At 55.4% G+C, this 22,332-nt stretch overlaps 3 protein-coding genes and 1 non-coding gene across 29 annotated transcripts; 2 read left to right on the plus strand and 2 right to left on the minus strand.

Moving 5' to 3' along the window:
• The first annotated feature begins 1,616 nt into the window (after positions 1–1,616).
• PLK3 (polo like kinase 3) lies at positions 1,617–7,880 on the plus strand. The gene is made up of 15 exons (XM_041738980.1): positions 1,617–3,275; positions 3,486–3,593; positions 3,682–3,798; positions 3,938–4,067; positions 4,149–4,236; positions 5,009–5,104; positions 5,195–5,393; positions 5,510–5,633; positions 5,830–5,921; positions 6,164–6,257; positions 6,391–6,474; positions 6,569–6,731; positions 6,872–7,001; positions 7,163–7,276; positions 7,370–7,880. The coding sequence occupies exons 1-15, from the start codon at positions 3,066–3,068 to the stop codon at positions 7,559–7,561; spliced, it is 1,941 nt and encodes a 646-aa protein (XP_041594914.1). The 5' UTR covers positions 1,617–3,065; the 3' UTR covers positions 7,562–7,880.
• Positions 7,781–10,322, minus strand: DYNLT4 (dynein light chain Tctex-type 4). 11 transcript variants are annotated; one of them, XM_041739008.1, is made up of 3 exons: positions 9,668–10,322; positions 8,872–8,927; positions 7,781–8,564 (listed from the first exon to the last, which is right to left on the minus strand). In XM_041739008.1, the coding sequence occupies exon 3, from the start codon at positions 8,551–8,553 to the stop codon at positions 7,894–7,896; it is 660 nt and encodes a 219-aa protein (XP_041594942.1). In that variant the 5' UTR covers positions 8,554–8,564; positions 8,872–8,927; positions 9,668–10,322; the 3' UTR covers positions 7,781–7,893. The 11 variants fall into 11 exon arrangements, with proteins under 11 accessions (XP_041594942.1, XP_041594941.1, XP_041594939.1 ...); XM_041739007.1 differs by having other exon boundaries at positions 9,619–10,322; XM_041739005.1 differs by having other exon boundaries at positions 8,872–8,944; positions 9,619–10,322.
• Positions 10,323–10,324: 2 nt separating this feature from the next.
• On the plus strand, positions 10,325–21,083 carry BTBD19 (BTB domain containing 19). Of its 16 annotated transcripts, XM_041738995.1 has the most exons (8): positions 10,325–11,023; positions 12,499–12,712; positions 12,800–12,853; positions 13,971–14,030; positions 14,131–14,199; positions 14,277–14,408; positions 14,510–14,635; positions 14,720–15,255. In XM_041738995.1, exons 1-8 carry the CDS (start codon positions 10,938–10,940, stop codon positions 14,852–14,854), a joined length of 876 nt encoding a protein of 291 aa, XP_041594929.1. In that variant the 5' UTR covers positions 10,325–10,937; the 3' UTR covers positions 14,855–15,255. The 16 variants fall into 16 exon arrangements, with proteins under 16 accessions (XP_041594929.1, XP_041594920.1, XP_041594921.1 ...); XM_041738986.1 differs by having other exon boundaries at positions 12,499–12,964; positions 15,114–16,697; XM_041738987.1 differs by having other exon boundaries at positions 12,499–12,964.
• Positions 21,012–21,126, minus strand: LOC121481725. Its single transcript, XR_005985383.1, has one exon. It is a non-coding gene; the product is annotated as a U5 spliceosomal RNA (small nuclear RNA).
• Positions 21,127–22,332: the final 1,206 nt, after the last annotated feature.

The raw sequence follows: 22,332 nt of genomic DNA on the forward strand, positions 1-22,332 counted from the left end.
GTCTAGGGGATTTCCAGAAGGGATGGAAGAATTCTAAGATGGGACTTTCTACCACCGGCGTGGGCTCTGTTGTCTTTCTGATATGGGATTCTCTGCCGAGGGCAATTCTGAGCTCTGTTGTCTTTCTGATATGGGATTACCTGCCGAGGACATTGAGGACATTCTGCAGTTTTTCCCCTTAAAGTTCAGCTCTTATTCACAGGGACCTAAGATAGCTGTACTTGTGCTAATGCTAAACTTTAGGTGGGATGGCCTTAATTTTTCTCAGCCTCCACAATTTACTTGAGAGACAGCAAGAGCAAGAGCGAGAGCGAGAGTGAGAGAGAGCACAAAGGGAGAAGGAGGAGCAGGGAATCAGACTTGGGGACTTGATCCTAAAGCCCCAAGATCAAGCCTGAGCCGAAGGCAGCCGCCTAACTGACTGAGCCGCCCAGGCAGCCCTGTGGTTTTCTTTTTGACAGAATCAGCCTTACCAATCAATACCTTGAGCTTGGACTTCCAGCCTTCAGAACTATTAGAAAATAAATTTCTGTTGTTTTAGCCACCTAGTGCATAGAATTTTGTTATGGCAGCCCTACCGAACTAATACAAAGGCTAATATAAATTTTGTTTTATTTTCCAAATATCAAATTGCAACACAAATGTGCCTTTTTTTTTTTTAAGATTTTATTTTTTTAAAAAAAAATTTAAAGATTTTATTTATTTATGAGAGACAGAGACAGAGACAGAGAGAGACAGAAACACAGGCAGAGGGAGAAGCAGGCTCCATGCAGAAGCCTGACGTACTCGTCCCAGGTCTCCAGGATCACACCCTGGACTGAAGGCGGCATTAAACCGCTGAGCCACCTGGGCTGCCCTTTTTAAGATTTTATTTATTTACTCATGAGAAACACGGAGAGGCAGAGACACAGGCAAAAGAAGAAGCAGGCTCCCCAAGGGGAGGCTGATGTAGGACTTGATCCCAGGACCCCAGAATCATGACCTGAGCCAAAGGCAGATGCTCAACCACTGAGCCACCCAGGTGCCCCCAAATATGCTTTTTCATATTACACATGCTTCAGCCCCATTTTGCCTGGAGAGCTTCCTTTCTGGCCTCACAACTACCATCTCCCCACTGGAAAATTGTTGACTTGTCTGATAAAACCAAACTCCTGACTATAGCACTTAAGCACCCCACTCCTCCTCATTCATCTGAGCTATTAGTCATTATCCCCATTTCAGGCTGTTTGGTTTCTCCCATCAGTGGCCCTGAAGGGCAAGGTTAGATGGCCTGATGAGGGGTTGAGTGGGCAGTCAACATGGAGGTAGGATGCAATGGAGATGACTGTGAAGGCAGGGAGGGCAGCAAGATACAGTGGCAGTGATCCATAATCCCAACCAGGGCGACTGCAACTCACATTAGGCTGTGAGGGGAAGATGGAGGGAAGTGGGTACTTTGTAGAGATGTTTATCTTTTAGAAGATAAAACTGACAGGAATTAGTTAGTTTGTTTTTTTAAGATTTTATTCCTTTACTTGAGAGAGAGAGAGAACACCTAAGAAGAGGGGAGGAACAGAGGGAGAAGAAGCAGCGAACTCCCCCACTGAGCAGGGAGCCTGATGCATGGCTCATCCCAGGACCCTGGGATCCTGACCTGAGCCGAAGGCAGACACTTAACTCACTGAGCCACCTAGATACCCCTAGGAATTAGGTTCTAATAAATATTTGTTGACTCTCCTGGCTACTCTTTCTAAAGCAAGCTTTTTGGTTCCTCTTCTGTCCACTTCCTTCATAGCCTTTTCAAAGCCTGCGATGACCTTGCTCCTATACTTGTCTATTGTTTGTTTCCATCTAAAAGCATGAATTAAACGAGGGCTGCCACCCTGAGGAGCCTTGTTCAGCCGGTGCTTGGCACTTAGCAGGTACTCCCCATTAACCTCCGAGCCTGAATGGCTTAATAATTGAATGGGACAGAGTGAGGGCAGAGAGGTGAAAAGGACAAGGCCAGGGGGAGGCCTGTGATAACTGGGACAAATACTCTGGAGGGGTTAAGACCCTACCTCTCTGCGTTTCTGGCCCTGGGAAGGGCGGGCATGAACTGGGGGGTCTAGAGGTCCACCTGGCTCCAGGACCACCTGCGCAATTGTCTGTCACTAGATTTGGGAAGATCCCAAATCCGTCTTCGCTTTCTGGCTTTCTGACGGCTGATTTAAGGCAGTAGGTGTTTCCAGGCAAAGGGAATAGGGGACCCCGCCAGAACCTGAGAGCTAATTCTCAAGAATGTGGAGGAGGGTAGCAGAGGATGTGGCATGGCACATGGTAAAAAACCTTGAATGCTGGGCTGTTTGACCCCAAAACTCAGCGTGGCGGCCTCGCCCTTCCTTCCCCCCTCCCTTCCCGGTCGCAAGCCAGGCTCAGGAGTGTGCAATTCTTCCCAAGCCCTAAAAGGGGGTGGTATCGGGCTGGGCCAGGGGGCGCTGGTCGAGGGCTTGGGACCCACAGGAGGTCTCGCGCACTTAAAGGGGAGTGTTGGTGACGCCCCCTGGAGAAGGCGAGCGGCCCCCCTTTCCCCGCCCCGGCCCCGGCCTCTCCCTTCCCGCCAGCATCGCTAGTCCGTCTGGCTGCTTGGGGGAGCTCTCCAGATAGCCAGCCCCACTCGGACTTCAGAACTAGCCCCGAAAGATGGGGACAGAAAGGAACTCCCCTAAGCGGGCCTCTCGGTCACCGGGGCGCAGGGACAGGGCTTCGAAGGAAGGGCCGGCCCGCAAGGCTCCCGGCGGCTGGGCGGCGTCCTTAAGGCGCGGGCAGCAGGCTGGGCGGGCAGCAGGCAGGGCGGGCAGCAGGCGGGGCGGGGGCGGGGCCTCGCGGTGACGCAAGGCCCGCGGGCGTGGCCTCCGGCGGACTCGCCGCCCGGGAGGGGGCGGGCTCTCGGTGACGGGCGCCGGGGAGGGGACAGGCGTTCATTGATAAAAACGCCGGGCTCCCCCCGGCGCGAGCGCAGAGTAGCAGAGCCCGGCAACGCCACGCGAGGCCGCGGCCCGGCGGAACCGAAACGAGCCGGGCCCGCGCTGCGACGCGCCGCCTGCATGGAGCCCGCCGCCGGCTGCCAGTCCCCGCGCCCCTTCCCGCGTGCGGCCGCCCCGCCCGCGCCCCCTGCCGGGCCCGGGCCGCCTGGGAGCCCCGGGCCGGGCCCCGCGCTGGACGTGCTGGCGGGGCCACCGGCGGCGGACCCGGGGCGCCTCATCACCGACCCGCGCAGCGGCCGCACCTACTTCAAAGGCCGCCTGTTGGGCAAGGTGAGCTGCGGGGCGGGGTGCCCTGGGGGCAGCGGGGGGGCTCCTGCTGGCCTCCTGGACGGCGCCGGGTGGGGCCGGGGCGCTTGTCCGCGGCGCGGGGACGCGGGGACGCTTGTCCTCGGCGCGGGGACGCTTGTCCTCATCGAGGGGACGTCTGCGGGCCGGACGTGGCTGTCCTGGAGCGCTCCGCCTGATGCCCCCTCCCCGTAGGGGGGCTTTGCCCGCTGCTATGAGGCCACTGACACAGAGAGCGGCAGCGCCTACGCGGTCAAAGTCATCTCGCAGAGCCGCATCACCAAGCCGCATCAGCGCGAGAAGGTGGGCCCAGGCCCAGCGGACCAGGGGTGGGGTGGGGACAGCGGTCAGGGAGCCCTTGAGGGATGACCACCCGGCGCCCCCATTGCAGATCCTAAACGAGATTGAGCTGCACCGCGGCCTGCAGCACCGCCACATCGTGCGTTTCTCCCACCACTTTGAGGATGCGGACAACATATACATCTTCCTGGAGCTCTGCAGCCGAAAGGTGAGCGATGACTAGGAGAGGGGGCTAGGGAAAGGGGGGCCTTAAGACCCGGAGCTGGAGCCCTGTCGTCTCCTCTGTGAGCACGAATGGAGGGAGGGTCAGAGGGTGGATCAGGGGCTGAAGCAGTGGCTCTCTGCAGTCCTTGGCCCACATCTGGAAGGCCCGGCACACTCTGTTGGAGCCAGAGGTACGCTACTACCTGCGTCAGATCCTTTCCGGACTCAAGTACTTGCACCAGCGGGGCATCCTGCATCGAGATCTCAAGCTGGGTGAGACTCCTGGGCCAGCACGAGTGGGGTCTGGGGAGGCAGAGAGAAAGGATTCTGACACACCTCTCTGCCCCCATTCAGGAAATTTTTTTATCACTGAGAATATGGAACTGAAGATGGGGGACTTTGGGCTGGCAACCCGGATGGAACCCCCGGAACATAGGAAGAAGTGAGTGTTTGAGGAGAGGGGTGACCACAGTCTGTGTGACACAGATGACGTGTGTGACAATGAGTATGTATGTGGGAGGCACGATGACTGCCTGATGTCTGTGTGTGTGTGATAGATGGGAAAGGGATGATGGGTCGTTTGGGAGGGGTTGGGGGGTGGAGGCGGCAGCCCGAGTCCCTAGGACTGCTGGAAAGGCTGAGGGGCCTTCCGGTATTTGAGTCCCTGAGACAGATGGGGCTGTAAGGATCCAATGTGTAGATGGGGGAAGGTGACATTAGCAGTGTGTGTGAGACAGACTGAGTGTGGGAATGGCACGACATGCCACCCTGGATAAGAACACTCTGCTGTGGCCATGATGCCTAGGTGCGAGCGGCAACAGATAGCATGTGTGGCGGATGTGTGTTTTGGGGGGAATATGACAGCTGGTGTTGGTTTGTGTGTGGCACAGAGCATAGGAGGTGACAGCCTGTGTGGGTGTCTGACAGACGGGAGTGGGGGACTGAGGAAAGGATCCGTGAGGGACCCTTTGCTAACCGTGGAGGAGGGGGCTGGGGTGGGGGTCGAGGCCTCTGCCTGTGTGAGCAGCTGGGCCAGGCGGGTGGGCGGGGACTCAGCTGCCATCCCCAGCATCCATTGTCCCAGGACAAACAGGAGTTCTCTTGCCTCTGGTGACAGGCAGCTGCTTTGTCTGGACTCAGCAGAGGGGGCAGGGAAGGGGAGGGCTAGCCAGGCTGGGTCTGAAACTTCTGTCTTCCTCCCTATCCCTTTTCAGAACCATCTGTGGCACCCCCAACTATGTGGCCCCAGAAGTGCTGCAGAGACAGGGTCACGGCCCCGAGTCAGACGTGTGGTCCCTGGGCTGTGTCATGTGAGTCCCGGGTCATCTACTGCACCAGCGGGTGCATGGATGGGGTGTACCTTCCGCTTTACTCCTGCCCCCCTTGTCTCTGCCCTGCAGGTACACACTGCTGTGTGGGAATCCCCCCTTTGAGACAGTTGACCTGAAGGAGACGTATCGCTGCATCAAACAAGTTCACTACACACTGCCCGCCAGCCTCTCACTGCCTGCCCGGCAGCTCCTGGCTGCCATCCTTCGAGGTTCGCCCCAAGACCGCCCCTCAATTGACCAGATCCTGCGCCACGACTTCTTTACCAAGGTCTGTGGCTCCCCAGACATCTAAGTCAAGGCTGCATATTCCCAGGGGATTCAATGAGGGGAGGTGACAGGAGTCCTGGGGCCTCCCTTCTTTGCTCACATGCCTTTCCTCCTTAGGGCTACACCCCCGACCGGCTCCCTGTCAGCAGCTGCGTGACAGTCCCAGACCTGACACCCCTTAACCCAGCTAGGATTCTGTTTGTCAAAGTTACCAAGAGCCTATTTGGCAGGAAGAAGAAGAGTAAGTCTGGAATGTCCATGGTTTCCACTCTGTCCGGGTACAGAGTGGCAGGTACAGCGGGTACAGTGTTACATATATTGTGGGGGTGAGAATATGAGTGCCTTTGAACCCCTGGGAGAGCATGTGCCCATCTGTATCCCTGCAGAAAGCCCGGGGGGATGGGCAGAACATGAGGGCTGTACCTTCCCCCACCCAGGTAAAAACTGTCCTGAGGAGCGGGACGAGGTCTCCTGTTTGGTGAGTGGCCTCACTCGGACGTCCATTGGCCATCAAGACGCCAGACCCGAGGTGAGCTACTCACATGGGTAGTGTGCCCTGACTCACTCTCACCCTAGCTGCTGTGGGAAGCCTGGGATAAAAGAAGCTAGTGAAGCATCTAGCCTCGTGGAATCCTAATTGGCTGTGTCTCATTAGCCAGGCGGGGCTGACCTGGGGTGCCCCGGCTGCCAGGGCAAGGCAGGGCCGTGGACTCTCTCGAGGATTTGGATTTGGGGGCCTATCTCACTCCCTTCCCCTGCGCATCCCTCCAGGCTCCAGCAGCTTCTGGTCCAGCCCCGCTCAGCCTGGCAGAGACAGCACCTGAAGACAGCTCACCCCGTGGGACACTGGCGAGCAGCGGAGATGGTGAGCAGCTGGGAGTTTGAGAGGTGCTAGGGTTGTTGGGGCTAAGCCCAGGGACCAGAGGGAAGACGTGTCAGAGACATGGCCTGTATCCTGGTGAACCACTGCCCAATTCCACGTGTTCTGTTCTCTTCAGGGTTTGAAGAAGGTCTGACTGTGGCCACAGTGGTGGAGTCGGCCCTCTGCGCTCTGAGAAACTGCCTGGCCTTCATGCCCCCAGGTAAGGTTGGGGTCCTGTATGGGTGAATGGTGGTTGGGAGTTCTTTGGCTGAAAGGTCGGGAACAGCTCCTCACTCGTTCCTCTTCCATGACAGCGGAACAGAACCCAGCTCCCCTTGCACAGCCAGAGCCTCTGGTATGGGTCAGCAAGTGGGTTGACTACTCCAACAAATTTGGCTTTGGTTATCAACTGTCCAGCCGCCGTGTGGCTGTGCTTTTCAACAATGGCACACACATGGCCCTTTCAGCCAACAGAAAGTAAGTGCTGTTATGGAGTGCCTTGAACCCAGGCTGTCGTGACCAGCACGTGTGCGCTCCTGCCCTTGGGTGTCCTGGGGTCTCCTGGGGACGGGCATTGGTGCAGGGCTCCTTCTGACCTTTTGTCTCCTCTCCTCCAGGACCGTGCACTACAACCCCACCAGCACAAAGCACTTCTCTTTCTCTGTGGGTGCTGTGCCTCCGGCCCTGCAGCCTCAGCTGGGTGTCCTCCGGTATTTTGCCTCCTACATGGAGCAGCGTCTCATGAAGGTGTGTGGATTGGAGTGGGACACACTGAGGATTGACACCTCCCGATCCCTTCCTGTTCCCCTTGCGGGAGGGGTGGAGGGCTCAGAGCTAGAGGCTGAGCCTCTAAGGGACACTTGGAGGGGGCTGACTCACATCAGCAAGTGACCTGCTCCCGCTCCCAGGGTGGAGACCTGCCCAGCGTGGAAGAGGTGGAGGTGCCCCTCCCTCCACTCCTGCTGCAGTGGGTCAAGACTGATCAGGCGCTCCTCATGCTGTTTAGTGACGGCACCGTCCAGGTGAGAACCGCGGATTCCGGGAGGGCCCGAAGGGGTGGTGCTGGGGCCGAAGCTTGCCCCAGGCCCTGATCAGTGCCATCCTTCTGCGCATAGGTGAACTTCTACGGAGACCACACCAAGCTGGTCCTCAGTGGCTGGGAGCCCCTCCTTGTGACTTTTGTGGCTCGCAATCGCAGTGCTTGTACTTACCTCGCTTCCCACCTTCGGCAGCTGGGCTGCTCCCCAGACTTGCGGCAGCGGCTCCGCTATGCTCTACGTCTGCTCCGGGACCGCTGCCCAGCCTAGGCCCTACCCTGCAGAGCAGGCCGTGGCCTAAAGCCTCAGGTCCAAGGCCTGTGCCTGTACGGCTCTGGCCCTGTCCCTTTGGTGCCTCACTGGGGGCTCTGGGCCGAATCCCCCAGGGAATCAGGGACCAGCTTTACTGGGGTCGGAGTCTGCCCATCCTAGCAGCCTCCTACCCCTTCTCCAAGAAAAGCCTGAGCCTTAGTCCCCAGCCAGGGGGCGTTATTTATGGACCACTTTTATTTATTGACAGACATTTATTTATTGGGATTGAGCCCCGGGGAGGGCCTCCTCCTGGGATAATAAACCGTTTTTTGCAGAACTTGGAGGCATCCTCACTCGCAGTAGAGCCCGTGGACCATGGCCACGGCGAAGAGTGAGGCGTTGGTGAAGGTGGCGGAGGCCAGCCCATCGCTCTCGGCGTCCCAGAGCGCGCGGCTGGCCACGTTCACGCCCTGGCCGGCGCGCGGCCCCAGCACCACGCCGCACACCAGCTTGTAGCGCGGGGGACAGAGCTCGCGCAGGCGCACTCGCAGCAGCTCGCACAGCTCCCGGGTCAGCGGCCCCGCCTCCGCGCCCGAGTAGCACGTGCTGCGCAGCCGCGCCGCCAGCGCGGCCTCCAGCGAGCGCTGTACCGGAGCGGCCTCCCAGCGCTCCCCGGGCGCGGGCTCCGTGCGGTAGGAGGGTGCCGCTCGACGCAGGGGGGCCAGGGGCAACCCCGAGAAGCTAACCCTCGAGCCTAGGGGAGGCACTGGGCCCAGAGATGGTCGCCGGCCTCCGGGACCCGCGCCTGGTCCTGCCAGGGAGTTGCGACGTGAGAAGGACGAGGCTGGGCCCAGCACAGAGCCCCGGCGGGAGGACGGGCCCAGGCCTGCCAGGCGGGCCTCATCGATACTGGGCAGGTGGCCTGCCGGCCTCGCTGCTGGTAGTTTCGGGCCGGGATCTTTGGGAGTATCCTCCTCCTGGCGGCTGGGGGGCACGGACCTGCCAGCCATGGACCTGTCGGCTGGAAGACCCACACTTGGCAGGATGGCCTAAACTGGCCATCTTTCTACTCCATCCAGTCTTTCACTCAGCGATAAGGGTTTTTATCCCCTAACCCCTCCTTTTTTTTTTTTTTTTTTTTAAGATTTTATTTATTAATTAGAGAGAGAGGCAGAGACGCAGGCAGAGAGAGAGAGAGAAGCAGGCTCCATGCAGGGAGCCTGACGTGGGACTCAATCCTGGGTCTCCAGGATCACGCCCTGGGCTGAAGGCAGGCGCCAAACCGCTAAGCCACCCAGGCGCCCCCCCCCCCCCCAACCCCTTCTTACCTGTGTTCTGGGGGCAGGTGAATCAAATAGTCCAGGGCTGCGTGGATTCCTAGGCGCTTAAAGGGGTTAAGGGCTGTCAGGGACATAAGGGGTGCTGCTCAGACTATCATCTTGGGCTAGCCCCTGCCCCCCTGAGCTTCACTTCTCCCTGGGCACGGTGGAGGTAGCTCTAAGTACACCTCCTAGTCTCCCTTCCCCCGGACTTCACCAGCAGAGGAGGGAAGGAGGAGAATGAATCCGACCTTTGCCCCAGTCTAGACAGTGGGCCTCACCAAAAGGAGTCACAGAGACCCTATCTCCTTCAACCCCGCAGATCCTTCTAGCCCCATAGGTTTTGAATCCGACTGTCTTCCAGCCCTACCTACTTCTGGGGTGGCTGACACAAAACTCGCCCCCACAACTGGCTGAAGCTGGAGGCAGGTGACTCAGGAAGTGCCTTCCTTCCTCTGCATTTGGCCTCTGGCCCTACCTCCAGAATCAGTTCTGGGATGAATGCCCTCTTCTCCGAAACTTCTGAAACTCCCGCAGGCCCCTGAGTCACCGGCTGATTTTGGCTTCCAAACTCCTAGCTCCACAGCCTTGCCTGCCCAGCTGACCTGACCGGCAGGCAGGAGGGTAATGGCCTCTTGTGTTGGGAAGTTGCCCTGGGTTACCCGGCAGGCACTCCTGTTTGGTTCTCTCCTTCCAGTCCCGGCTCTGGATTAACCTGGAAGTGTTCCTACTGTACGCGTGCCTAGTGTGGGGTACCTGAGTCCTCAGGGAAGAGGATCACCAGGGCCCAGAACCCAGGGCATACCACTGCCGGGGGTGGGGGGGGTGCAGATATAGAGCGTGGCTCCCGGGGCTCTTGAGCTGCTGTCCATTTCTCTCCTTGGGAAGTCTGGCTCTTCAGTTGTGAGCAAGTTGCAGAAGCCTGGGATATGGGGAGAGCTTGAGCCTTCAGGGATGGCTGCTGGGGAATCAGGATCTGGGCCCACAGGAAGGAGAACGTCATGGCTCTTTCGTCTCCCCATCAGCCTCAACTGGGACAGACATTTCCGCTCCCTGTGCAGAGCTGGGGTGGGGTTTGGATGACTTCCTCAGCTCAGGGCTGTGTGCAGGGGGAGGGGAGGCCGGCAGCCTTGCTGATCGGAGCCAACCTGACGCAATGGTGGTGCAAGAGTGGTGACTGGACTTGGCAGGGAACCAGGGCCTGGCCTCCTGACCCCTGATGACCCAAGTGCCCTAGGGCTTGTCCCTAGCTGGCCACACCTTTTGTCCCCAGGACGCCACCCTCTAGCCGGGGTTGCATTTTAGGGATGACAAATTGCATTTTAGGGATGCCACAGGCCATGACGCCTCTGTCAGGGCTGACAGCTCCTCACCTGACCTCCCTCTGGAAGGCACAGGACTGCCCCCCTCCCAGATGAGCCAGTCTGGGCTCTGAAAACTCCATGGGGGTGAGGAAGTTCCCTGTTGAGAGGGGTTCCCCAAGCCTGGCTAATCTGATCCTGACCCTGTGTGCAAGTGGGGGGAGGGGAGAGGGGCAGGGAGTTTGAACCCCAGACAGGCAGGGGCTTGGGTGCTAAGACCCTCCACTCAGCTTCCCACCCCTCTGAGGCCTGAAGTTTACCCGGGGCCTGTGGGAGATGGGTGGGGCCTCTCAAGCTGGGCTCCAGTTTCCGTGGAAACCCACAGGCTTCCCACCCACTGCTGCCTGGGCAGGCTCCCAGCTGGGGCCTCATCCGCTGCCAGGCTCTCCTCCCCAGTCCAGTCTGCTCCACCCTCAGCCTCTCTAGGCCCCCTCCCTGGGTCCCCATCCCCTAGCTCAGCCTCTGGCCTCTTCCACTGGCCTCTGATGCCTTCTTAGGGAAGCTGGGCCTCTCCTGCCCCATCCCTAAACTTTAGCTTCTCAGGAAACAGGCTTTCCCAGCTCCTGCCCCTCCCTCTCAGGCCTTTCTAGTCTCACACCAGCTGCTGGGCCTGGCCAGGCCTCCTGCTCCTTCCCACCTACCACCTCCCTAGACCAACAGACAACAGGCCTCCTAGGCTATTGTTCTACTTGCTTACTCCCCACACCCCACCCCATGGAGACCCCAGGACTGGTTGTGCAAGGGGAGGCTGCATCCTTTTCCACAGCACTCCGAAGCCTGCTCAACAATCCCCAATACAGGTGAGGGGGTGGGCTGTCTGTGGGGTTTCCCTAACTGGCTCTGCTGGGCCCCATGACCCCCGAGGAAGCCTTGGGTACACAAGCGGTGGGGAAGACAATCCTCCCTGGTGCACTCAGTCTGGGGAAGTCAAGTGTGGAGAACGGCTACAGGTCACTCAGCATCCTTGATGTCCTGAGAACCAGAGGTGGGAGGTGGGGGGGGGGGGGCTGCAGCCCAGAGCAGCTGTGTGACTTCAGGCAAAGGCCTTCCTTTTTTGGCTTTTGAGCTCCTGGCAGAGAAGAGCCCTTTGCCCCCTGGATCCTGAGAGATGGGATGTAACTTGAATCCCTCCCTGGGAGGCAGAGGAGCAGATGACCCTGTTCTGAGAACTGGGGATTCACAAGAGGAACAAAGCTCAAGGGACTGAGTGAGCCAGAGCCTCAGACAGGACGTAGGGTGCTGCCTAGAGCTCACTGCCCAGGATGCTGGTGGTGTCTGCAACAAGGGATAGAAGATGGGGAGCAGGGCTGGTCAGAATTCTAGTTCTAGTGTACCTCTCTGTCCCCCCTCCCTGGAAGCTCGCCTCCTCCTCAAGGGCTGGTGACTCCTGTAACCCTACTGCTTTGGGGATTACAGTCTGGTCTGAGTAGTGGGAACCCCTGGCCTTGGACCAGGGACTAGGAGGCTCCAGAAGCTCAAGCTTCATTTCCTGCCTCCTACCCCCTATGCTGTTGGGAGGCCCAGAGGCTGGGGCAGGAAGTGATTGTGAAGATGGAAAATGTGGTCTGGTCTCATGATGGTGTATCGCTGCCATGTCTGTCTGCAGCCAGTGCACTCTGTGCCCCAGCTCCCCACCCCCTCCTGCGTGGAGGAGGCTGAGAAAGGCTGAGTTTGCAGTCTATGGAGGAGGAGCCAAGAAGAGCCTCCTTTGCCTCAAGAGCAGGCTAGGGTGGAGGGGGGTAGGTAGGATCAATGTTGCATCAGCCTTGGCGCCCCCTCAGTGATCAAGTGTAGCCACCTCCTCTAAGACTGAGGGTTTGGGATTAAATTTTTTTTTAAATTTTTATTTATTTATGATAGTCAGAGAGAGAGAGAGAGAGAGAGAGGCAGAGACATAGGCAGAGGGAGAAGCAGGCTCCATGCACCGGTAGCCCGACGTGGGATTCGATCCCGGGTCTCCAGGATCGCGCCCTGGGCCAAAGGCAGGCGCTAAACCGCTGCGCCACCCAGGGATCCCCGGGTTTGGGATTAAGATCTCATTCCATGGATGAGAAATTTGAGATTCAAAGGTATAAAGTCACTTGCCCAAGGGGCCATCCGGTGGAGCTGGGACTAGAATCCAGAAACGTGTATCCCAGGCCTTTGGCTAGAAGATGAAGACCTGGCCCTTAGGACGGATAAGGAAATGAAGGCCCAGGGTGGGCAGAGGTGAAGCCCAGAGGTTGTACCCAAGATGCTGGCCTCTTCTTCCCTGGTTCTCTCCCCTTTCCCACAGTGATGTTTGCTTTGTGGTCGGTCAAGAGCGGCAGGAGGTGTTTGCCCACCGGTGCTTGTTGGCCTGTAGATGCAACTTCTTCCGAGGACTTCTTGGCCCAAAGCTGGGCCCCGGGATGCCTAGCCCTGTGGTGCTAAGCACCGTGCCAGCTGAGGCCTTCCTGGCAGTGCTGGAGTTCCTGTACACCAACAGTGTCAGGCTGCACCGCCACTCTGTGAGCCCATCGGGCATGGGGCTGGGGGCCTGGGGGGCAGGGGGAGGGGCAGGGAAACTCCCACTCCCCCAACCACCCACTCTGCAGGTGCTGGAGGTGCTGACCGCGGCTGTGGAATATGGGCTGGAGGAACTGCGAGCGGTGGGTTTATATGGCAGGCCCGGGTCTCGCTTCGCTTTCCTCCCATGGGCTCAGTTCACACCCTGCCTCACACACACTGTGGCCTGCAGAGGAACGTGTACCAACACACAAGTATGGATATCTCTGTGTAAATAGGCACGTTATATGTGCCTGTGTGCAAGAGGATGTGTGCGTGCTGTGTGTGTGCGCAGTAGGGGCACGTGGGGTATTTAGGGCCAGTGCAGTAGATTCCAGGGTAAGTCAGCCTTGATCCTTGTCCTTCAGAGAGACACACGGAAACTCTTAACCCGGGGGCCTAAGAAGGGTGGTAGAGGAAGGTATGTGGTGCTGAGACTCTACCAAGGGTCTCAGCCATCAGGGAGAAAAGGAGGGAAGCTTCCTGGGAGGAGGAAACTTGTGTTAGATCAAGTAGAACAGGTCGGAGTTTGCTCGGAGGGGGGAGTGGAAAGGTGGCATTCTGGTCACTGAGGCACAAAAGGAGCTAGGGAGCCATTTAGTGTGGCCGGACCAAGAGTTTGAGAGGAGGAGAGACAGAGGAGATCGGAAAGGGAAGCCAGGGCTAGATCACAAAGGACCTTCAAGAATTTGTTTTTTTTTTTTTTTTTTTTTACCCAGAGGGCATGGGTTCACTGGAGGTTTCAGGTAAGGGAGTGAGGGTTTGGAGGTAATGGGTGAGGTGACTGGGAGAGATGGGAAGGGCTCCCCAGTGCGCTAGGGATGAGTAGCAGTGGAAACTCAAGAGAGCAGTGCGTGAGAAGTATAACTGGAATGACCCAGCATTTTTCTGGGTGTGAGGGTGAAAGGGACAGGTCATGATGAAATTCAAGTTTCTGGCTTACAACCAAAAGGTCTCTGAGTAGGAGGGGAACAGGTGGAAGAAGACAAATGTCCTCAGAGAAAAGGAGAGTGGATTTTCACAAGACTTGCATCTAGTTTGATTATTGGGGAATGTGCTAGAAGGTAGACTGCTGCTAGCCTCTAATCCCTTCAGGCTTGCCAGGTCTCAGCCCCTGGTGATTCCTCGCCTCCCCTGGCTGTTAAACTCACTGCTTCTGGGGTGAGGCCAGGGTCTTGGAACAGAGACGCCTCCACATAACCCACTTTCATTTGTTTCCAGCTGTGCCTGGAGTTTGTGGTGAAGGTGATGGATGTGGAAATGGTCTGTGAGGCCTTGCAGGTAGGTGTTGCTGGACGGGCTTGTAGGTGGGCCTCGGCGTGGAGGCCCGGGCCACATGGCCTTCCTGCCTCCAACCTGCCGCCCTTCCTTCTGTTCCCAGGTTGCCGTGACCTTTGGCCTGGGAGCCCTGCAGGAGCGTTGCGTAGCCTTCATAGAGGCCCACAGCCGGGTATCGCTCCCCATCTTCATCACCCCAAACCCGCACACCTCACTTGACTCCCCCCTGACCCATTCATGGACCCACAGGAGGCGCTCCGGACCCGCGGCTTCTTGGAGCTGTCGGCGCCCGCCTTGCTGCCCCTGCTGCGCAGCGACAGGCTCTGCGTGGACGAGGCCGAGCTGGTCCTGGCCGCCCGGAGCTGGGCGCGCGTCGGCGCGGTGAGCGGGGCGAAGGGGACCCCGCCCTGGGGCTGCGGGAGGAGGCTGGGGCGCAGGAGCCAGGTACCCCGCCCGTCCGGGCTTAGGGCTGGCGTTCGCAGGCCGTGCTGGAGCGGCCTGTGGCCGAGGTGGCGGCCCCGGTGGTGCGGGAGCTGAGACTGGCCTTACTGGCCCCGGCGGAGCTGAGCGCCCTGGAGGAGCAGAACCAGCGGGAGCCGCTCATCCCGGTGCGGACGCGGGGGATGCCGCGGGCCAGGGTGGGCGGGCGAGGGTGTCCCACCGACTCCGCGGTGACCGGCCTTCCCCTGCAGGTGGAGCAGATCGTGGAGGCGTGGAAGTGCCACGCTCTGCGGAGAGGGGATGCGACCCGGGGCGCCCCGTGCCGCCGCCGGAGGGGGACCCTGCCCCGGGAGCACCACGGCTTTCTGGATCTGCCCCTTAAGTGACCGAAGGCCGCGATTCGCGGGGAATTCTGGGCCTGTCCCAAACTACAGCTCCCAACATGCCTGGCGCTCAGAGGGGGCTTCCGCCCCCAGCATGCCCTGCGAGCGGGGGGCGGGAAGAACGGCTGTCTGCCCAGGGCGGGGCCCAGCGATTCCCAGCGCCTTACCCTGGCTCTGTCCCGGGGCTCTAGCCGCGCTGCCCCCCGCGCGTTTACTTCCGTAACCCCCACATGTTTTCAGCTCTGCTCCCTCTTTATTCCAGACCTGCTTCTTGAAGCTCTCTCCAGATCCCCGACACTCAGTCCAAGTCGAGCTGCCTTCTCATCTTCCCCAATTCCGCCCCCATCGTGTTTCTCATCCACGTGGGTGCCCCAGCCAGAAACCTGCATCTCGGCCTTGCCTTGTTCCTCTGCATCACAGCTGCCTCCTGCAGCTTCCACCTTCTAAGAGACTGAAGGGTCGCTGAATGTACCAACCCAAAATATGCCTCTTTGGGCTAACGATTATTTTAAGCTGGTTGTTTTGAGAAACAGTGGAAGCTCTGGAAACAGAGTAGAAGTTACCCTTTTGTAAGGGAAATTTATATTTAAAAAGGAAATCTCCATTTATAAGGGTGTCTCATTCTTGTGCCAGGAAAAGAAGGATGATGAACTCACAGGAGGATTTTAGTGGAGAAGGCCCCCACTGAAATCTGCTTAACAAACCTCCTGTTGTTTACTGTGCTTTTCCTCGTAGCTTCCCCATAACTATCCTCCCTACACTTTTCTTTGCTCTTTAGCTTAAGATGTTTTTTTAGCAGGTATTTCAGACCGCTTTGGGGAGCCACTCATTTTTCCCTGGGTATCTTCCATGTACACTGAGATATACACACTAATAAACTTGTTTTTCTCTTGTTAATCTCTTATTACAAGGGTCTCTTCCAAAGCTCAGAGAGTAGAGGGGAAGTTATTTTTCCTCCCCTACGAGATCTTTCCAGTTGGTTCCGTTTTCTTAGCTTTAGTTCACCCAATTTTTTTTTTTAAGATTATTTATTAGAAAGTGCACATGAACAGGGAGAGGGGCAGAGGGAGAGGGAGGAACAGACTCCCTGCTGAGCATGGAGACTGACATGGGGCTCGATCCTAGGACCCTGAGATCATGACCTGAGCCAAAGTCAGACACTTAACTGAGCCATCTAGGTGCTCCTAGTTCACCTAATCCTGCATGTGTTAAGAATTAATGCAACAAGCTCATAATAGTCTGACTGCCTTCACTCCAGCACACTGCCTCTGCACCTGTCATGCCCCATTTCCCACCCTGCAGCCAGACTTAAGATTGTTAGCCCTATTCCCCTTATTAAGTCACTCAACATCCCCATTCCTCTCAGCACAAAATACACTCTATTTCACTTTCAGGACACTCCGAATTACTAGTGGTAATCTCTCAAATACTACCTTTGCATAAAATCACTGGTTCTGAAGGCAGTAGTCCTCTGGCTGTGCATTCACTCTTAATTATTGAAGACTCCCCATGCTCCCTCTTTAATTCATTATGAATTTTGTCTTCCTGAAGGTCTGAATCTCCCTGAAGAAAGATCCCTGGGCCTAGAGTGGTGCTTTCTGCATTTCTTATTCCCCAGTCCCTGTCATGTAATCAGTACTCTGTAAATGTTCAATGAGGACTTTATTTCCATATTTAAATGCTCTTTTATTCCATAAAGAGTTTAAAAGAGCTGTAAAACAAGACACTATCAATCTAAAATGAGGAACAGTTGATTAGAAGAAAATATGGTTAAACATCTGTCTCAGGGATTTTTTTAAATTTTTTTTAAAAATTTATTTACTTATGATAGTCATACAGAGAGAGAGAGAGAGAGAGGCAGAGACACAGGCAGAGGGAGAAGCAGGCTCCACGCACCGGGAGCCCGATGTGGGATTCGATCCCAGGTCTCCAGGATCGCGCCCTGGGCCAAAGGCAGGCGCCAAACCGCTGCGCCACCCAGGGATCCCTGTCTCAGGGATTTTATACAAAAATATGTTGCACATGAATTAGATAGGCATTTGGCATTATCTCTTATGACTGAAAATGTGGTTACTCAGAGTACCACATGACAGCATTGTTTGGATAATGAAAATTGAAAATAAACGATGTCCTGGTTTAACTTAGAAGACTGATTGGTATATTCTCACCGTGATATAAAAAGATATCTGTGACCTTTGAAAAAAGTTCAGTGCAGACCAATCAAAGCATGATCCCTTTTGCCAAAAGAAAAGGTAGCATAGGGGAGGAAGAAATTTTCCTTGCCCACCTTAGGGTTCCTGGTTGGGTCTGAAAATTAAACCGACAAAGACAGATTAACAGGAGAAAAGCATACAAATTTATTTAAGATGTTTCCTTTATTATTTATTTATTTCAGTAATCTCTACACCCAAGGTGGGACTCATAACCCCGAGGTCAAGAGTCGCATACTTCTCCAATTGGGCTAGCCCGGCACCCCAATATAAGTTTTAGTGATATGGGAGTCTTCATAAGGAAATGAAGACCAGAAGAAATGGTTCAACCTTAGTACTTTTATGCTAGATTTGATAAGAATGGAGAGTCATGGAGGAATATAATGGTTTAAGGTATGACGTAGGGGCGTCTGGGTGGTTCAGTAGGTTAAGCATCTGCCTTGGGCTCAGATCATGATCCCAGAATGGAGACCTTGATTGGGCTCCTGTTCAGTCGGCTTCTTTCTCTCCCTCTCCTTTTGCCCTTCCCCCTCAGTTCTCCCCCCCTCTCTCAAATAAATAAACTCTTAAAAAAATTTAAGAGTATGAGGTATGCAGGAAACTGAGCAAGGTCTGTTTGTTTAGATTCTTCTTGGAGTCCTTTTGACTTTGGATAAGGATGACTCCGTGCCTCCAGTATAGGAGGGCAGGGCTCACTTGGGGGTTTTATGACCTGTTTCAAGGTAGAAGGGAGGGCAGCCTGGGTGGCTCAGTGGTTTAGCGCCGCCTTCAGCCCAGGGCCTGATCCTGGAGACCCAGGATCGAGTCCTATGTTGGGTTCCCTGTATGGAGCCTGGTTCTGTTTCTGCCCACCCCTCCTCTGTGTCTCTCATGAATAAATAAAATCTGAAAAAAAAAAACAAAAAAACAAAAAGAGTTTGGAGGGACGCTTGGGTGGCTCACCGGTTTAGTGCCTGCCTTTAGCCCAGGGCATGATCCTGGAGTCCTAGGATCGAGTCCCACGTCAGGCTCCCTGTGTGGAGCCTGCTTCTCCCTGTGCCTGTGTCTCTGCCTCTGTGTGTGTGTGTGTGTGTGTGTCTCATGAAAAAATAAATAAAATCTTAAAAAAAAAGGGGGGGGGGAAGGGAGGGTGTCAGGGTAGGATGGGGAGGTGAGTTCCTGGTTTTTCAAATAGCTTAAAAATATTCAATATGCAGGGGAAGCCCTGGTGGCGCAGTGGTTTGGCGCTGCCTGCAGCCTGGGGTGTGATCCTGGAGACCTGGGATCAAGTCCCGCTTTGGGCTGCCTGCATGGAGCCTGCTTCACCTTCTGCCTGTGTCTCTGCCTCTTTCTGTGTCTATGAATAAATAAATAAAAGCTTTAAAAAATATATTCAATATGCTAAGGTACTGTGTTTTGGGGTAGCATGTGCTGAACCCCACTAGTAGTATAGTGATTAAGAGTATGTCTCTTCTGGAGCGAGGATGCCTGGGTGTGAGTCCTAGCTCCACCATTTTGGAGCTTCGTGACTTGAATGAGAGTCTGTAACCTTTCTGTGCCTCAATTTCCTTAAAGTGGAGCTAATAACAGAATCTACTTACTTAGTAGGGTTTTTAGGAAGATTGATTTTGTAAAGTGCTAAGAACCATTCAGATTATCTTTGTATATGTGTTTAGAAAAGAAATCCAAACACACATACAAATCAAATTCATTAACTTGCTCCACAAATATTAAGTGCTTGTGTGAGAGGCACTGATTTAGGATCATGGAATCCATCAGAGAACAAGTCAGGTAAAGTCCTTGCTCGCCGAGCTTACATTTTAGGAGAAACATACAGCAGACAAGTTAATGTAGGAAACAATTTCAGGGATAGTTTGTATTCTGCAGAAAAATAAAACAGGTTAATAGGATAAATCATGGTGTGGTGGGAGCTGGCCTGCTTCATACAGGGTGGTAAGGCTGAAGGAGAAAGGGTTTGAACCCCGTGTCCTGGGAAGCCATCTGGAGGGGTTCATGCAGGAGTGGAGTGTGTGATCAGATTTACATTCAAACAATTTTTGTGTTGGGGCACCTGGGTGGCTCAGTAGGTTAAGCGTCCAACTGGTGATTTTGGCTCAGGTCATGATCTCGTGGGTCCAGAGACCCCACAGTGCGGGGCTCCACGCTCAGCTGGGAGTCGCTTGGGATCCTTGCCCTCCCACCCTCCCCCCACTTGCATGTGGCTCTCTGGCTCAAATAAATCTTTTTTTTTTTTTTTTTTTTTTTTTTTTTTTTTTATTTATTTATGATAGTCACAGAGAGAGAGAGAGAGAGAGAGAGGCAGAGACACAGGCGGAGGGAGAAGCAGGCTCCATGCACCGGGAGCCCGATGTGGGATTCGATCCCGGGTCTCCAGGATCGCGCCCTGGGCCAAAGGCAGGCGCCAAACCGCTGCGCCACTCAGGGATCCCCAAATAAATCTTTAAAAAAAAAGGCAATACTTTTTTTTTTTTAAAGATTTTATTTAGGGGATCCCTGGGTGGCGCAGCGGTTTGGCGCCTGCCTTTGGCCCAGGGCGCGATCCTGGAGACCCGGGATCGAATCCCACATCGGGCTCCCGGTGCATGGAGCCTGCTTCTCCCTCTGCCTGTGTCTCTGCCTCTCTCTCTCTCTCTCTCTCTCTCTGTGACTATCATAAATAAATTAAAAAAAAAAAAAAATAATAAAAGATTTTATTTATTTATTCATGAGAGACACACACACACAGAGAGAGAGAGAGAGAGAGAGAGACACAGGCAGAGGGAGAAGTAGGCTCCATGCAGGGAGGCCGATGTGGGACCCCATCCCGGGTCTCCAGGACCACGCCTGGGCTGACAGCAGTGCTAAACCGCTGAGCCACCCGGGGTGCCCAAGATGGCATTTTCTTAAAGCCAAAGAATTAGGGGCACCTGGGTGGCTCAGTGAGGCGTCTGCCTTCAGCTCAGGTAGGTCATGGGGCCCTGGTCCTGGGATCGGGGCCCCATGTAGGGCTCCCTGCTCAGTGGGGAGTCTGCTTCTCCCTGTCCTTTTGCCTGCTGCTCTCCTTGCTTGTTTTTTTTTTTTTTTTCTTTCTCTCTCAAATAAATACAATCGTTAAAAAAAAAAAAATTTAAATGATCTCCCTCGCAAAGAAGATGCAGATAGGTGGGAAGAGCTAGGCCTAAAATCCGAGGAGACATTTGGCGGCCAGCCCTACCCATTCTGTCATAGTGTAGGGCACACCACTGAGACTGTCAATTACTACCCAGTTATATTACTTGCCCTTTTTTTTTTTTTTCAGTGCTTAGCTCTACTGGTAAATTAAGCCCCTATTACGGTAAGGAACCTGGTATCTTCGGGATGAAAACAGGGCTAGTGGGAGAGCTGGGTGGGGGTAAGCCACTGAAGAGGTCATATCCAACTGCTGGGGGACAACTGGGGAGTCTGAGGGCAGGTGCGAACTGTTTACCCCCTTTCTGCTGTATCTCAAGCCACGCAGGAACATACCATAAGAGATTATATATATATATATATATATATATATATATATATATATATATATATATATATATATATATATAAAATTTTATTTATTCATATGAGAGAGAGAGAGAGGCAGGCAGGGACACAGGCAGAGGGAGAAGCAGGCTCCATGCAGGGAGCCTGACGTGGGACTCGATCCTGGGTCTCCAGGATCACGCCGTAGGCTGAAGGCAGGTGCTAAAACGCTGAGCACCCAAGGATCCCCAACTTACGAGATTCCTACCTTCTCTCCTGTTCGCCTCACCAGAAAGAAGTTGGAACGACCCACAGTCGACCGCTTCAAGAAACCCAAACAGCGAAAAGAATTTTAAAGAGAAGCGACCCACAGGAAAGCACCGAACAGCGCAGACCGGAAATTACTGAACTACGTACAGCACCACGACTTACCTCCCGACGTACGAGTTGTTCTGCTTTTCGAACCAAGAAAGGTGAGCCTCGTGAGCTGAGGCCTCAAAAAATTGGGTAAAAACTCATAACTGTTCCTCTCCACGGAAATCTTTAGTAAAAGGCGAAAGATTTATGCGATATGAAGAGAAACCAGAGTGTGTGGTCGTGTTTCGCTCGGAAGCCCCTAGAGCCAGACAACGCTCGGCACAGTTATGGTTGTTCCGTGTCCGCAGGGTTCGTGCTCCCCGCCCGGAATTTGTGGGGAGCACATTGTTTCTGGCAGGCAGCGTGCCCGGCGACACTGCACAAACCTCCGTGGGGCTGGACCTCAAGCAGCGTGAAACTGCCTTTTCGTGGTGCACCATGGGTATGCAAATCACGGGCGCCCCGGGCCGCGGAGACGCCGCCGGGGACCTCAGGCGGCAGCGCTCGCTCCTTGCCCTGCGGTCTGCGTGGGCACTCGCGCCGGGCTTGCTCCCAGTGAGGAGTGCTCCCCGCTGGTGCCCGGCCCTATACCGGGGCTGGGGTTGTTAGTCCCAGTGCTTGGGGTGCCGTCTAATGGCAAACCTGCAGCGATCCCCCGGCCCCCATCCCGGGACAGAGCAGGAGCGCTAGGGCAAAGACACCCGGGGACCCCGGGACCTCCTGGGAGGCAGGTCACGACCCCTCCTGCAGGAGGTGGCATCCGGTTTATATTACTGGCTGTTCCATCCAGGAGGAAAAGAGGGTGCAGTCCGGTGAATGATGGGGGGTGCTCAGGGAGCCTTGGCCTGCCTAGGGTGTGGTGCGCCTGAATGAGGGGGGTGGTCTGGCTGGGCCCCAGGAGTGCCGGGGAGCACGAGGCTACAGAGAGCTGCACCTGGAAGGGGCTCAAATTTCATCCTGTCCGTGATGCCACCCAGGGTGGGCTGCCCGGCACACCCCAGGACTTGTCTCTGAGACTGAATGTGATTCGTGCCCCTGGACTGACCATTCTTGGGATGGCCCAACTTCAAGTGCCTGGGATCAGCTCAGTTGCTGCCACACCAGGGCACCCTTCTGTGTATCAGGGTCGGAGCCGAAACCTTCAGCACAGCTAGTATCTGTACAAACTACAAAACCAGAGAGCACCGGGGAGATGCTGGGCTCTTCCTTACATCAGTGATTTCATTAAAAATCATGAGAAAAGGGGGATCCCTGGGTGGCTCAGCGGTTTGGCGCCTGCCTTTGGCTCAGGGCGTGGCCCTGGAGACCTCGGATCAATTGAGTCCCAAGTCGTCGGGCTCCCTGCATGGAGCCTGCTTCTCCCTCTGCCTGTCTCTGCCTCTCTCTCTCTGTCTATTATGAATAAATAAATAAATCTTTTAAAAAAAGATTTAAAAAAAT

This window comes from Vulpes lagopus, chromosome 23 (genome assembly GCF_018345385.1).
Source record: "Vulpes lagopus strain Blue_001 chromosome 23, ASM1834538v1, whole genome shotgun sequence".
Classification (NCBI taxonomy): domain Eukaryota; kingdom Metazoa; phylum Chordata; class Mammalia; order Carnivora; family Canidae; genus Vulpes; species Vulpes lagopus.